Here is a 15872-nt window from a genome sequence, read left to right as displayed (position 1 = left end):
GTTAGTTGGGGGGCATGTCCCAGCAACTCAACTCAGTTAGAGGCTTTTCAGACATAGTAGTAGAATCGGTTTGAATGGTTCAGTTATCTTTCAACCATTATTAAACTCTTAGTATGGTTTATAAATTCAGACTATTTGAGTTTCCCACATTTTTCAGTTATCTATTGAACTATCTTCTGCATAGTTCATGTTTTATTTAGTTATCTTTCAGTATGCTTATGATATGTCAGACACACTTTTTTAGAATGATTTCGTGTTGAGCCTGGTAAAGGGGACTTCTTTTTCATTTCGATAGGTAGGGTAGGAATATACCTAGGAAGGAAACGGAAGTGAAGTACAAAGGTGCCTTGAACAGGTGGGGAAAAGACGTTTAAAGCGGAGGGAAAATCTCCCTTTACCAAATTCACCAGTGTGAAGTGAAGAAGTGATCGATTCCTTAATCTTTAAATTGCGTAAAAAAAAATGAAATGGTTGTTTTATTGCCAACCCATCTCGGGTTAGCTTGGGGTCAATCGTGATCCTACGTCTCGTGTTACGTCAAGGGGGCAGCCTCGAATAGTGACATAATTAATCATAATCAATCATAATTGGAAGAAACTCACATTCATTGGATTGATACCCAAATCTTTGAGGACCCCATACAGGAAATGACTCCATGGGTGAATACACACATATCTTGATCTTTTAAGCCCAAGAAAATGGAGAAATTGGAGACTTGTATAGAACCCTAGTTCTTCTTCTTCTTCCTTAGACTTGAGAGAATACGGAAGGATGAATTTCGTCAAGTCTAGGGAATTTAGGAGAATGAGTTCAAATGGTAAATAGGGGGCTTAAAACGTTTATATAGGGTTTAGGGTAGAAGGAAATTAGTGACAAATTATTGGGTTAAACAATTAGGAAAAGACCCAAAAGTCCCTTGAAAATTAACTGTCAATTCGACCTACAGTTCAGACCAACAAACCATAGAAATTTCTATGGTATGTATTGGTCAACCGTATGCCAAGTACTGTGTCCTTAAATTTCACCCATTTACGACTCGTCTAGGACTCACCTACGAGATCTACCTACGACTCGTACATAGGGAGATGGACCGTCCCGGTAAACCGTAAAAAAGGATATTAGGCTTGATCTAAAAAGATTATTTTTCCCACTTCCTACGGCTTCCATCTATGGCCCATAGAAGCTTCTACGATCCGAAGATGGGACCCGTAAACACAAACCTTAGCCAAAAAAAATACATTTTTCTTCTTTTTCAAATCTGAGGTGTTACAATATCTCTGCCTTGGGAACATTCGTCCTTGAATGAAACTCAAGACATCATGGGGAGAATAGGGAAGATCTAATAGCCCAACATGAATGCAACTAACTCGAATGCACAATATCAAGGAGTAATATCAACTCCAAGCTCAAACATACTTAAAACATCATTTAATAAGGCATACATACAAATCATACTCAAATGCACATAATCATAGAGAAATCAATCTAAGCTACATCAAAATCTCAAAAAGTAAGTTTTCATGAGCATGCATGCATAAGGAAACATGAGAATGACTAAGTAATGAGGATGGACCATGAGGAATTGAATACCTCTAGCTAGAGTAGGATCAGAGGCAAAGAGACGGGGATAACGAGACATCATATCAGCCTCGAACTCCAAAGTAGCACCCCAAACTCTTTGATCCCTCCATATGACTTTCACAGATGTAACTTCCTTGTTCCTTAAGTTTTTAACTGCCGGTCCAAAATCTCAACCGAAACCTCTTCATCAGAGAGACTCTCCTTTTACAAAGACGCTACAATGGTATAATAAATGTCGGATCACCAACACATTTCTTCAACAAAGTGACATGGAAAACCGGATGCACCGATGCTAAATCATTAGGCAAATCAAGTTTATAAACAATTTTATCATTGCGTCTTAAAATCTAATATGGGCCAACATAGCGGGGACTAAGCTTCCCTTTCTTACCAAACCTCATGACACCCTCCATGGGTGAGATTTTCAAGTAGACCCAATCATTTATATCAAATTCAAGATATCTCCTTCCAACATCGGCGTGGACTTTTGTCGACTTTGAGCCATTTTCAATATTTCTCTAATAAGCCAAACTTTCTCCATAGCCTCACGTACCAATTCGGGACCTATCAAAGCAACCTCACCAACTTCAAAACAACCTAAAGGAGATCTACACCTCCTACCATAAAGAGACTCAAATGGAGCCATACCAATACTTGAATGATAGCTATTACGGTAAGAAAATTCAATTAAAGGCAAACGATCATCCCAATTACCCTTGAAGTCAATCACACAAACTCTTAACGTATCTTCCAAATTTTAGATAGTACGCTCCGCTTGCCTATCGATTTGAGAATGAAAGACTGTACTAAGTTTAACACGAGTACCAAGCCCTTTTTGGAAAGATTTCCAAAATTGAGAAAAGAATTGGGTACCACGGTCGAAGATAATGGATAGGGGCACTCCATGCAACCTAACCATTTCCCTCAAGTACAACTTATCATAGTCTTCCACCGAATAAGAAACCTTGACGAGAATGAAATGAATCAATTTCTTCATATGATCCACAATAACACAAATTGAGTCATGTTGCCACCGGGTGCGAGGTAAACAACCAATAAAGTCCATATTTAGATCTCCCTACTTCCAAGTAGGAATACTAGTATCTTGGGACAAACCTCCTAGATTTTGATGCTCAACTTTTACTTGTTAACAATTAGGACACTTAGCCACAAATTCTGCAATATCCTTATTCATCCCTTTTCACCAATAGACCTCTCATAAGTCACGGTACATCTTGGTGGCTCCCGGGTGAATGGAATATCGAGAACTATGGGCTTCTAATGAGATTTTCTTTTGCAAGTCATCAACATTGGGCATACACAAGAGACCTTGATATTGAAGCACCCCATCTACCCCTTGGGAGAAAGCCTTAACAAACTTTTTAAGCACCGCTTCCTTCAACTCAAGCAAGATCGGGTCAAGACCTTGCTTGGCTTTCACATCTGAAAGAAAGATGATTTTGAACCATTTTGAACCATAGCACCACCTTTGGTGGAATCAACCAATCGACCCATTCGTTCGAATTTATAAACATCACGAGCCAACTCATTTTTATCTTCTTCAATATGAGCAACACTACCCATTGATAGATGACTAAGAGAATCCGCTACCATATTCACTTTTCCAGGGTGATAGAGGACACTCATGTTAAAATCCTTTAGTAATTAAAGCCACCTCCTCTGGCAAAGATTTAGATAATTTTGCTTGAACACATATTGCAAACTTTTGTAGTCGTAAAGACATCAACATGAACACCATATAAAAACTGTCTTCATATCTTTAAGGAAAACACAACTGCCACGAGTTCCAAATGATGGATAGGGTAGGTCTTTTCATGGATTTTAATTTGCCGTGAAATATAAGCAATAACTTTCCCATTTTTCATAAGGACACACCGTAGTCTAATCCTTGAAGTATCATAATAAACAACAAACCCATCAGATCCTTCCATTAAAGTCAACATCGGGGCAAAGGTAAGTCTATCTTTCAACTCATGAAAACTCTTCTCACATGCTTCCGACCAAACAAACTTAACTTTCTTTTGAGTCAATATGTTGTTAGAAGAGAGACAATCGAAGAAAACCTTTCAACAAACCTTCTATAATAACCCGCCAAACCCTAGAAACTTCGGATATCCGAAGGGGATAGGGGTCTAGGCCAACTCTTAACTGCATCCATCTCTTTGGGATCTACCTCAATACCCTTACCGGAAACAATGTGACCAAGAAAAGCAGTGGATCTTAACCAAAGCTCACATTTACTAAACTTTGCAAAAAGTTGTTGGTACTTCAGTAATTGCAACACAATTCTCAAATGATCGGTGTGCTCATCCTCACTCCTTGAGTAAATCAAGATGTCATCGAAAAACACAATCACAAACATGTCAAGATATTGTCTAAACACTCTATTTATCAAGTTCACAAATGCGGTCGGAGCATTAGTCAAGTCAAATGAGATTATCAAAAATTCATAATGACCATACCAAGATCGAAAAGCCATTTTCAGAATGTCATCTTCCTTCACCCTTAATTGGTGATAACCCGACCAAAGATCAATCTTAGAGAAGTAACTTGCTCATTATAGTTGATCAAACAAATCATCTATTCTTGGAAGAGGATACTTACTCTTAATGGTAACCTTGTTCAATTGTCGGTAATCGATACACATGTGAAGTGAACCATCCTTCTTACCAACAAACAAAATTGAAGCACCCCATGGAGAGATACTCGGTCGGATGAAACGTTATCCAACAAGCCTTTCAATTGCTCATTTAACTGCTTAAGTTCTATCAGAGTCATTCGGTAAGGAGGAATAGAGATAGGTTGGGTATCAGGGATGAGGTCAATACCGAAGTCCATTTCCCTTTTAGGAGGAAAACCGGGTAAATCATCAGGAAACACTTTTAGAAACTCATTTACAATGAGAACAAACTCAGAGGTAGGGGTTTCAAAATCAGTATCCCTAACCCGAACAAGATGATGTATGCAAACCTTAGAAATCATTTTTCTATCTTTAAGACAAGAAACAAATTGACCCTTAGGCATAGAATTTCCCCTTTTCCACTCTAGGACGTGCTCATTAGGAAATTAAAACTTGACCACTCAGTAACTATAATCAATAAAAGCATAACAAGAATGAAGCTAATACATACCAAGAGTAACATTGAAATCTAACATATCAAGCTCTACTAAATCAGCATGAGTGACTCTACGGGATAAGGAAACAAAACAATTTATGTAGACTCTCTTGGACACAATAGATTCACCTATAGGAGTAGAAATAGAAAAAGGTCTAACAACACATCCGGAAGAACATCAAACCTCATAGCCACATATGGTGTCACAAAAGACAAAGTAGCATCATGATCAAGCAAAGCATAAACATCAAGATGGAAGACCTTCAACATACCAGTAACAACATCGGGAGAACCCTCTTGCTCATGACAAGTTTGAAGTGTATAGAACTAGTTTTGCTTCGGAGCACTTGAACCCGAACCACTAGGCTGAGCTTGCCTACCATCTTTTCCCTTGTCATTTCTAGATGGGAAATCCCTTAAGTGGTGACCACTTTTGCCACAACCAAAACAATTATATGTACCCATCAAGCATTTTCTAGGATGACTCTTGCCACACTTTTGACATGTGGGAAACAAAGAACCATTTCCACCACCATTTCCTCCTTGAGTCATAAGGTTAGACACCCTCTCTTTGCTGAACTTAGAAGCTGGAACATTAGAGGAACCTTGACTGGAAAACCTTTGTCGGAACTTAGAATGACCATGTCCATTAGGACCTTGAATGTAAAAAGTCACCATCACTGGTCTTGGCCCTCTTTGCCTCCCTAAACTTTTCCTTAAGTTTCTCCTCTTCGATTTTTTTAGCATCCACTATTAGATGAGAAATCTCCTTTTCATTTATGAGTATGGTGATGACATTCCTTAACTACTATAACGGACACACCCAAAATAAACTTGCTCATCTTTGCCATAGAATCGACATCCTTAGTTGGAGCATCCTAGAAAGTTGTGTGAACCTCAAGGCATACTCCTTCAAACTCATATTCCCTTGACGAAGGTTGATTAATTCAAGTACTTTTGTCTCCCTCATCTTAAGAGGGGAGAACCTATCAAGGAAAACACCCTTAAACTTTTCCCAATCAAGAGGACTCGCATCAACCGCCCTCTCTTCCTTCCATTATTGAACAAAACTTGAGAAACATCCGTCAGTTGATAAGTGGACAATTCTGCCTTTTTCACCGGCGTCACTCCCATGATCATCAACACCTTGTATACCTCATCAATGAACTCTTGAGGATTTTTCTCAACCTTAGAACCATAAAACTCCAGGAAATTCATTATAGTGAAGTCCCTCACTCTAGATTCCATCGTACCCATGTTTGGTTTCACGGGGACCACAACCTCCCTATTGGCTTGAACCGTCATGGATTGAGCCAACATTTGAAAAGCAGCTCAAAACTCTGCATTAGTCACTTGTTCAGCCAAAGGATTGGCCGAAACTTGAGGAGCTTGCCTTTCCATATTCTCACCCGTATTCCTCCTAACGTATGCTCTTCGAGGGGCCATATCCTAAAAATAATCAGATAGGGATTAGCAGAGATACATATAGAGTTACACTCTATCGCACAACTTTAGAATGGTGAAAGAAGTGAAATTTCCTAAACATCTTATAGCCTCTTATTCATAAATGTGGCGCACTTCACACTCATGAACAAGACTCTACTTGATGTGGCTTATGATACATCCTAGGACCTTTCTAAACCTTGAGCTCTAAATACCAAGTTTGTCACGACCCAAAGTATACCCTAGGCGTAACATGGCATATAGAACCCCAAGAGGTCCTACACAAGCCACTTAGCATACATCATACAAGATAATAGAAGTAGAGAGTTCAAACGATAGCATTTCATACAAAAGAGTTTGACAAAAGCACAATTCTAACATAAGTCTTAAAGTCATCTAATACATCATAAGGAAAGTGATTAGGATGTAACTCATACATCATATACAAAGTTTAAAAATAAATGACATAAAGCAATAAAAGGCATCTTGGACCTCGAAACATAAGGACTCATCGATCTTCAAGGTCTATGAAATCAACTCACCACGAATATGAAAGGTAGGAGCGTCGAACCCTATATTTGTAAAACAATGTAGACACAAGTATGCATTAGTATATGAAATGTACTTAGTATAACGCAATATGCATAAACATGAACATGATAATATAAATGGCTGAAAACGAAGATGCATGATCATAATAAAACATTTATAAGCTTTTTGAGAAGAAATGACATGAAGATCATAAAACATAGTCAAATACATTAACATAAAGGACATAAGAAAAGCTTTGAAGAAAATATATTCATTTTGTGGAATCTTAGCTTTAACCTACAATAAGACCATGAGAGCTATATCATGGAATCTGGTATATCCCTCATACTGAAAGAAGGGAAAACTATTTGCCAAGGTAGATATATGGTTATTCATAACATATACATCATACATACAATGCATGCATATATGTATAAACGTGTTTAAAGGTGTATATGTATTGTATAATAATAGCTATAAAAGTATACATGTATTTTTCCACAAAAGAAAATGTCATGATTTCCTTCACATGGTCCTATTGACCGGCACAACGTGGCTTTGTTCACGTTAATAGTGAATTAGTGACTGACACAATTTGTACATATCATCATTTGCTAAAGTGGATCCACTATAGGTTATTTAAGACATATCCTATGGGGGGACATATTTTAGGACTAGAGGTTGCTACTAGAGACTACCCTAGTTGAGCCTCCACCACAAAGCCCACTCGGTGGTAAGTCAAAATCCCAACGGAATATATAAAAGTAAAATATCAATTTAACATAGTGAAAGACAATGATCAATACCAATCCACTTTCATTTTAAAGATCAAAACATAGAATATCTCCTTAAACATAATTCAACATCAATGAGAAAACATTTCCCCAATGTGAATTCATTTGTGAGAAATACCTTTCAGAATCACGATCATCATAGTAAGTGAGAAATCTTTCCACAATAGCATCAATACTTTCCTTTCAAAGCATCATCAATTTATTTACAATCACTTCATGAAAACATGTGTATCTTCATAAATTCATAATTCATAGTTCGTGGGTTTATCATAAGATCATGGTTGAAAAGCATGATTTACGCATGGAAATGTGCATTTTCAACTGAACATCATAGGTTAACATCAAATAGAGCATTAGAAAACTTAATTAATCATAATCAATCATAATTAGAGGAAACTCGCATTCATTGAATTGAAACCCTAATTTGATAATTTGAAGATTGAATTGGGAACTTGAAATCTTTGGGGACCCCATGGAGGAAAGGACTACATGGGTGAATACACACATACCTTGATCCTTTAAGCCCAAGAAAATAGAGAATTTGGAGACTTGTATGGAACCCTAGTTCTTCTTCTTCTTCCTTAGATTTGAGAGAATTTGGGAGGATGAATTTGGTCAAGTTTAGGAAATTTAGGAAAATGAGTTCAAATGGGTAAATTGGGGGTTAAAACGTTTATTTAGGGATTAGGGTAGAAGTTAAAACAACATAGGATTGGGTTAAAACAATTAGGAAAGACCCAAAAGTCAATTAAAAATTAACTATCGACTCGATCTATGGTTTAGACGTACGAACCGTAGAACTTTCTTCGGTTTGTACTGGTCAACCGTAGACCAAGTACTGGGACCTTAAAATTCACCCATCTTTGACTGATCTCATGTATGGTTCGTAGGTCTTCTCATGTTCCGTGCATGCCAAACGTAGAAACCAACTTTTGGCCTTAAAATTTCACTAAGTCTGGGACTCACCTACGAGATCTACCTACGACTCGTACATAGGGTGACGGACCGTTCAGGTGAACCGTAAAAAGGATACACTGATTTAAAAAGATTGTTTTTCCCACTTCCTACGGTTGCCATCTACGACCTGTAGAAGTTTATATGGTCCGTAGATGGGACCCGTAGACATAGACCTCAGTCCAAAAATTGCATTTTCCCTTTTTACTAAATTTGAGGTGTTACAACCAAGTATAAAATTTATTTAATATCTTATACTACTTGGCCATATTTATTAAAATAATTTAGTAGAGTTTGTCACTTTTTACACATTTATTTATTTAGGAAAGTAAAGAGCGAAACAGAAACATTAACTGTGGGGTCGGAACACGGCTTGCCTTCAGGTAAAATTTTAATAAGTTCCAAGATTATCCTACATATGTATTAATGGTTGGAGGGGGATTTTTTTATTATATTATTATATCTTTAATGGTTAAATATGAATTGAAATTGATATAACGTGATTACTGGTTAATTTTGGGGAGACAAACTTTTGTCTTCCATCATTAGTTGACAATTGAGTTCGTGATTGTTTCCACTGGTTACCTGGTTTGGTAACCAGTGGCTTCAATTTTAAATAGTATTATTTTCTTATCATATTATAAATTAAGTTTTGATATATTAAAATAAGTAATTAAATATTGAGTATATTATATTATAAAATTCACAAGAGTTCTGTTATTTTGAGGAATTAAAACTTAACCCTAGGCTTGAAAAACTAGGAACATATGAGATTTGATATATTAGTTGGTATCAAAATTTAAGAATTTGATTATAGATTTGGATGGGTTATTGAGTCTAGGCTAGATATATAGTAATATGGGTGTCTACAGACTCGTTTGCTTATGAATATTGTATACTTGATAGATTAGAAACTTTCTGAGGCATTGAGGAAAGGGAAAACATTGGGGAATTAACTTGTTTGACTTCGGTTCTTCGGTTGAGGTAAGTTATGATTTTTTTCTATGTGATAGAGAGACTCTTAATAGTGATCGATAGTCATAGAGTAATGTTGTGAAGTTTTCTATGTACTTAATTGTTGTTGTTTGGATGATTTATGTGTTGTTGTGATTGGTCTGAAATTCTAAGACTGTGAAATTCATAATCTTGAACTTGCTCTATCAAAGTGATGCCTTGAATAGAGAAGACATGATGAAATAGTGTTAATGAAGTGGAAAGTGATGATACAGAATGATAAGTTAACTATATTGTTGGATCGGGTGCCACGAGCTAGCACATTATATATGGTTAAAGGAAAACATATTAAATAACTTAATGCACTCAATCTCAAATAACCCATTTTCCAAAAGATCGTAGTGTGGAGGCATGAGTCCTCACGTATGTTTTTGATATTGTGACTAATTATGCACTTGTTTTATTATTGTTGTCACTTGTTTTGTTGTTTGTTGTTTGTTGTTTGCCACCTACTAAGTGCTATAGTTGATTTCATGTTACTACTTTATGCATATTGGTTTCTATTTTGAGTCGGCCGATGATATCTACTCAGCACAGTTGTCCTGTACTAACCCCTACTTGTATTTTTCTTTGTTTTCCTTTTGTGAAGTGTAACGAGTCTACCAGCGACTTCAACTCGCCCTTAACTCTAGCTAGTCTCCAGCACATCAGGTTTCAGGGTGAGCTATTCATTCTAGCTCATGTTGGATTCTCTCGGTCATGACATGATGTCCTTAGGTTTTGGACACAAACTGCTTCATTTATTTATTATAGTGCCTTTAAAACTCTTAGACTTAGTATTTTGGAATTAGATGTCCTTGATGTGATGACTTTCGAATTTTGGGAATGATATTTAATAGACTCTAGTAGATTTCTATTTCTCACGTTAATAAGATTTGAGTTTCCGCATTATTGTCGTATTTCATAAATTGAATAACTAGTATAAGTTGGACTTTGAATTCGTGGTTCGTCCACCTAAAAGGTTAAGTGTGGGTGTCACTTATGACTCGTTTTGGATCATATCATTAACACTCTGATCCGGAGTTCTTCTTTGGTGTGTCTTAAAAGCTAGATAAATTATGGTGATACTGTCATCATCAACGGTTATTGCAATATAATTTCCGATTAATTTTATTCTGATTACATGATTAAACCTCTTTCAAATACTTTCTTTTATTCTATCTTCCTAGTGGGTTGATTTTGTTACCTATCTTAAGTTCTCACATTTTCCCACATTATTGTGTTGAAATCATAGTGGAGATTGCTACGAGAAGATTCTTGTGTCATTGAATATTACTTTCAATGATGATAAAAAAATACAAGTCATTTTCTTAGAAGAAGTTCCTCATAAATACATACGCAATAAACAATCTAGAGATAGAAAAGGAACTTTGGACACATGAATTTGAAATGGTGAGAGAGAAAATAAATTATTAAATACAGAGGCGGAGTCAGAATAAAGAGTTTGGGGGTTCTAAATTTCATTTAGAATCGTCAATCAATTTTGTTAGGGATTCACAAATTAATGTACATATATATATATATATAATTAATTTTTTAGTATAAATAACTACTGAGTTCGTCCGAACCCACGAACCCCACCTAGCTCCGCCTCTGATCAAATATGAGGAGCTATGAATATTTAAACTAGTAGAGCACAAAATGATTCTGAACTAAGAAAAATAGCAACTAATTGAATCATTTCTTCCAATAAGAAAAAGAAAAATTCCATTCTCCTCATAATATAGTTATGGATTACATACCAAAATTGAAGGCATGATCCACATGATGTCTCTATGCCCAATACTAGTAGTACTTACCTACTAATCTTTATTTTCATTTTTTATTCAGAAATTCTATTAAGTTCTTGAGCAACATTGTGCAACCCCTGTTTGCCCTCCAACATCTTGTGTGGAGGGAAAATATGAAAATTTAAGGCACTATCTCCACTAACATAAACAACTTTAAACACATCATATTTTAAATCTAGTGAAAAGCCATCAAAATAAGGAAGAACACTCCTGGAATCTTGATTCAAGATGTAACTGTAGCAACATTGTAAGGATTTCCACACGAAAACCGCGGCTACTTTGGATAGTTGTTGGGACTTGAAGCAAACCCCAGAAACGGCGCCATTCATGTTGTGGAACCGGTCCTTAAAAATGGCTAAGCACGCGTATGTAAAGTCTTCGATTGGCATGATGTCGTGATGGGAGAAAGAGGCAGAGTTCATGGAAACAATGTCCCCTGTGTAGAATTTCGCAGCGGGGGAATGATCCTTTGATTCTCCAGCATATGCATCAAAGAAGCCATGTTCTAGTAGGATTGCCATGCTTGATACACTTGTTAACATTGAAAGCTGATCAAAGCAAAGTGGAGTAACATTACCAATGTAATCACCACATATTTATGCACTCAAACCTTAAAAGTGTAATATATACTGAGGCGGAGATAAGTGGGGTTCATGAGTTCGGACGAATCCAATAGCTTTTCCGTAGATCCTGTATTTGTATTAGAAAATTATATATATATATATATATATATATATATATAAACTTGTAACCCCCTAACAAAACTAACTAACGGCTTAGTGGTACGGAAGGGGCAATAAAAATGTTTTCCCACGCTAGAGTTGGGGGTTCAAACCCCACTTTCAACAAAATTTCTTGGCAAAAGTTTCTCTTCCTTCAAAAGAAAGCATACTTTGCAATATTTTTTTCTCTTCTTTAGAACCCCAAGCTCCTTTTCTCTTCTTTAGAACCCCCAAACTCCTAATCGTGGCTTGTTTGAAACTAATAAATGAAAGGAAGTTAGTTAAAGATATCCCTCATTTCTTTGTTTGATTGGCAAATGGCAAAAGAGGAACTTTTTCATATTGGCATAAAAGAGAAAATGGCTCCCTATGAAGATTTTATTGATTCTCAAGGCTCGAACCTCAAGACCTCTTATTAAGAGTGAAGAGAATTAATTTTGTCCATCCTACCCCAATCTTTGAGGGTCCCTTCAACATATTGACTAGAATCAACGAGTAACTCTTCGTAGCAAGCCTAAGGTGATAACCAAGAAATTAGAGTCCTAGAGCTAGAACATGAATCAATTAATTCTCTCCAATAATTTTCTTTCCAATTCAAGCAGATAATAAATTAATGAAAAATTAAGATTATGAGTTGATGACTAAGGTAAAACAAAAGAGAATATTAAATTAGACTTACAAGAGTTGCAGCCAATGAGTCCTTATTCTCAGTAGATCTCTTTATCCATGCTCCATACCATACCATCTGCACTCCCCAAAAATACACTATTAACAATCAAGCTACAAAAGAATTGTTACATATATGCAGAGGCGGAACTAGGTGAGGTTCATGGGTTCGGACGAATCCACTAGCTTTTTTCGTAGACCTTATATTTGTATTAGAAAATTAAATAAATTATGTATATTAACTTGTGAACCTCCAAATGAATTGATTTAGAACCCCCAAACTCCTAACCTTGGTTTCGCCTCTGCATATACATACCTATCTTTGTTCACAAGGGTGCAATTCAATCTTCTTCGTCAAATAATTATACAATGTAAATACGATAAAAACATTATATATATATATATATATATATATATATATACACACAGGATTGTTGAATCCCCTTTGACATACGTAAACTTCTAGTGGGGCAAATGTGGGTCACAAATTGCTTTAGGGTGTAATAGTTTCGAATTTTAGGCATTATATTCTTGCAATTTTTTTTCTAAAGGCATGGTATATTTTTGTCCCCCTTTTGTTTTTTTTTTGAATGAGTACCTTATAAAGTTTGTGACTTGGTGATTGCTCTTTCAATTTATCTCAAAAAAGTCTTCAATTAAAAATGATGTAAACATCTCGAAGCATTATTGAAAACTAGGTTGAAAATAAATATATTTTTTAAAATTTTGATTTATTTATTTTAACCACACGCGCGATATAACAGCCAAAATGCAATAGGTGGGGATATACATGGAGCATTAGAGGTGCTTGAGTTTCCGACAAATTTTTTGTATATATTCTATAGAGAAATTATGAAAAACGGATATAAAAACTAGAGAAGCACCCATTGAACAAAAAAACTAGTTGTTGCTTTGGTTCTGACCCTAATGTTAAGGTGTGTAGGTGCCTACTAGTCATTAGTTTGATCTCACTAGTGATATTTTTAATTCCAAATCGCACGTTTTCTTACCAATTAATATTTCTTTTTTCATACTTGTCCTCTCCTTTTTATTTTTTTATTTTTTGCAGTGTCATTTAGTTTTTTTTTTATATTTACTTTTTCTATTTGTAAAAACTTTTTGGTCTCTTTTTCTTTATTGTAACTTGTGATTATAAGTTATTTTTGGTGATGATAGATTAACCGTTGTTTTATCATGTAATTTTTTATTAACGTGCTCGCGTTATTATATATTTATGTACTCTGTGATCACTAGCAATTTTATGTTAAAGAAAGGTGAGCACCCCACGACCTTCAAATGCTGAATTTGCCACTAGCAATAGGCCACGTCCAAACTCATCTCAAGCACAGGTAATACGACTACTAAGCTATTTCTTTGGAAAGCTCCAATTAAAATGAGAAATTATGAAATAAAGTTGCTAGTACTAGGTGAACTCATATTGGCCAAAGTAGAAGAGAAGGAAATAGTAGAGAGATTTGACACTATGCTTACTAAATCTCTATAATATTAAACTAATCGAGTCTTATCACTTATGCCAGTCATATAGAGCACCAACATATAGAAAAATAGCTGAAGAAACAAGTCCATGACTTGACATCGATAGAATGCTACCTAGTATTTCTTGTATATTCAATAGTCAAATATTTTCCTAGTATGATCGGAGTATGCACGTTCACCGATTACTCCAAACTGTACAAGACAGCTACCACCTAGCAATTTATTTCCAGAAACTTGATAAAAGAATTTAAGTAAAAGAGAATTCAACTCAATAGTGAATAGGATGATCATACCATATTCCCATGAATGCTTCTAAAAATAGCACTTTGCACACATCCAAGATTTTGAGTAGAAAAAGAGAAATGCTTGAGAGCTTCCACAAGATCATCCACAATCACTATTGTTGGCCTGAATATGAAGAAACTTGTATCCAAGTTTCTGCTATTATATGGAAAAAAACAAGCCATAATTTATATTCTTCTAGCTTCTCGATTTAACTTAATTTTAATATATGATCCTCCTCTCTTATTTTGTCTTAGCTTCTCTTCTAATCATGTATTCATTTGTATTTGTTCAAGAAATAGAAAAGGATATTTCAAATTTGGATTTAGTTGGACTGATTGATTAGTTTGTGTTTCAAACAAGGCATGCAATGAGTCATTTATTAATAATATTTCTTTGGTTGGCCAATGGTGTATTTAAAGAATTTTAGTACTACCAGACAAGCATGTTAATTGGAAGGATCCCATTTGGTCTTTGCATGCACTTTGACTAGAATCATAAGAGTGGCTAGTTTGAATAATTTGTTCTCAATTTTATCACTTTTATTATTGGGCTTATTATGTAATATTATTATATTATTATTTGACTTTATTAAATTTAATGCTTTGAAAAATATGTTAGATGATAAATAGTATTTAATAGCAAGGGTAAAATAGACCCAAAAGGTAAATTATGTCTTTGTGCATCCTCATGATTTTAAAAATATTTCATTACCATGTTGTACTAACTGCTAATACCATATATAATTGAAAAATTAATATGATAATCTTAAAAATTAAAGAAATAACATGATAATATTCAATTAAGTAACCATGATAAATGATAATGTAACAAAAAATAATTCATTGTTAGTACATAAATAACGAGTTCTTCTATAGATTGACACCGTGGGAGAAATTTTAAACTATCAAGTTGCCTAAAAAATAATTTCACGTAAATGTTCAAAGTAATTGAGATTATTATATTAAAAATGAGTCGATCAATAATATGCTCTAATAGATTAAAAATAAATACGTGTGTACGAGGATAAAAATCCAACTCCAAATAATTTGGTTAAACATATTAAAAATAGTCAAAATTGTTAGCAACTTTTGTTGGAACATTCCCGCAGCCCAACTTGGACTGCCAACTTGTAATTTCTGTTCATTTTAATGTGGACGTGATAGACTAATATGAATTTAGAAATCTTTCATATTTCACCCCAAAAAAGAAAAGATTAATAATTGAATGATCAACTTGAGCATATTCATTATTGTTGGAAATTAATTTATATGCTTTTGTAGTGCGTATAGAATTAAATATTGTTTCATTATTTATGTTCTTGGTTTTTCAAGGTGCTTAGAAATCATGTTGAGTATTTGCTTTAATAACCACAATAAAAGATAACAAGAGAATTTTTCTTGCCTATAAAATTTCACCTGTATATTTTCAACTTCAAATTTTCTAAAATTTCAAAACTTG

General features: G+C 35.0%; 1 protein-coding gene across 1 annotated transcript; it reads right to left on the bottom strand.

The window, feature by feature from the left end:
• Positions 1–11155: 11155 nt before the first annotated feature.
• LOC125842331 (uncharacterized) lies at positions 11156–14753 on the bottom strand. Its single transcript, XM_049521608.1, has 3 exons — positions 14423–14753; positions 12646–12711; positions 11156–11792 (listed from the first exon to the last, which is right to left on the bottom strand). Exons 1-3 carry the CDS (start codon positions 14594–14596, stop codon positions 11277–11279), a joined length of 756 nt encoding a protein of 251 aa, XP_049377565.1. The 5' UTR covers positions 14597–14753; the 3' UTR covers positions 11156–11276.
• Positions 14754–15872: the final 1119 nt, after the last annotated feature.

This window comes from Solanum stenotomum, chromosome 10 (assembly GCF_019186545.1).
Source record: "Solanum stenotomum isolate F172 chromosome 10, ASM1918654v1, whole genome shotgun sequence".
Classification (NCBI taxonomy): Eukaryota; Viridiplantae; Streptophyta; class Magnoliopsida; order Solanales; family Solanaceae; genus Solanum; species Solanum stenotomum.
Note: the sequence above shows the minus strand (reverse complement) of the source record. Positions and strands in the feature narration are given on the sequence as shown.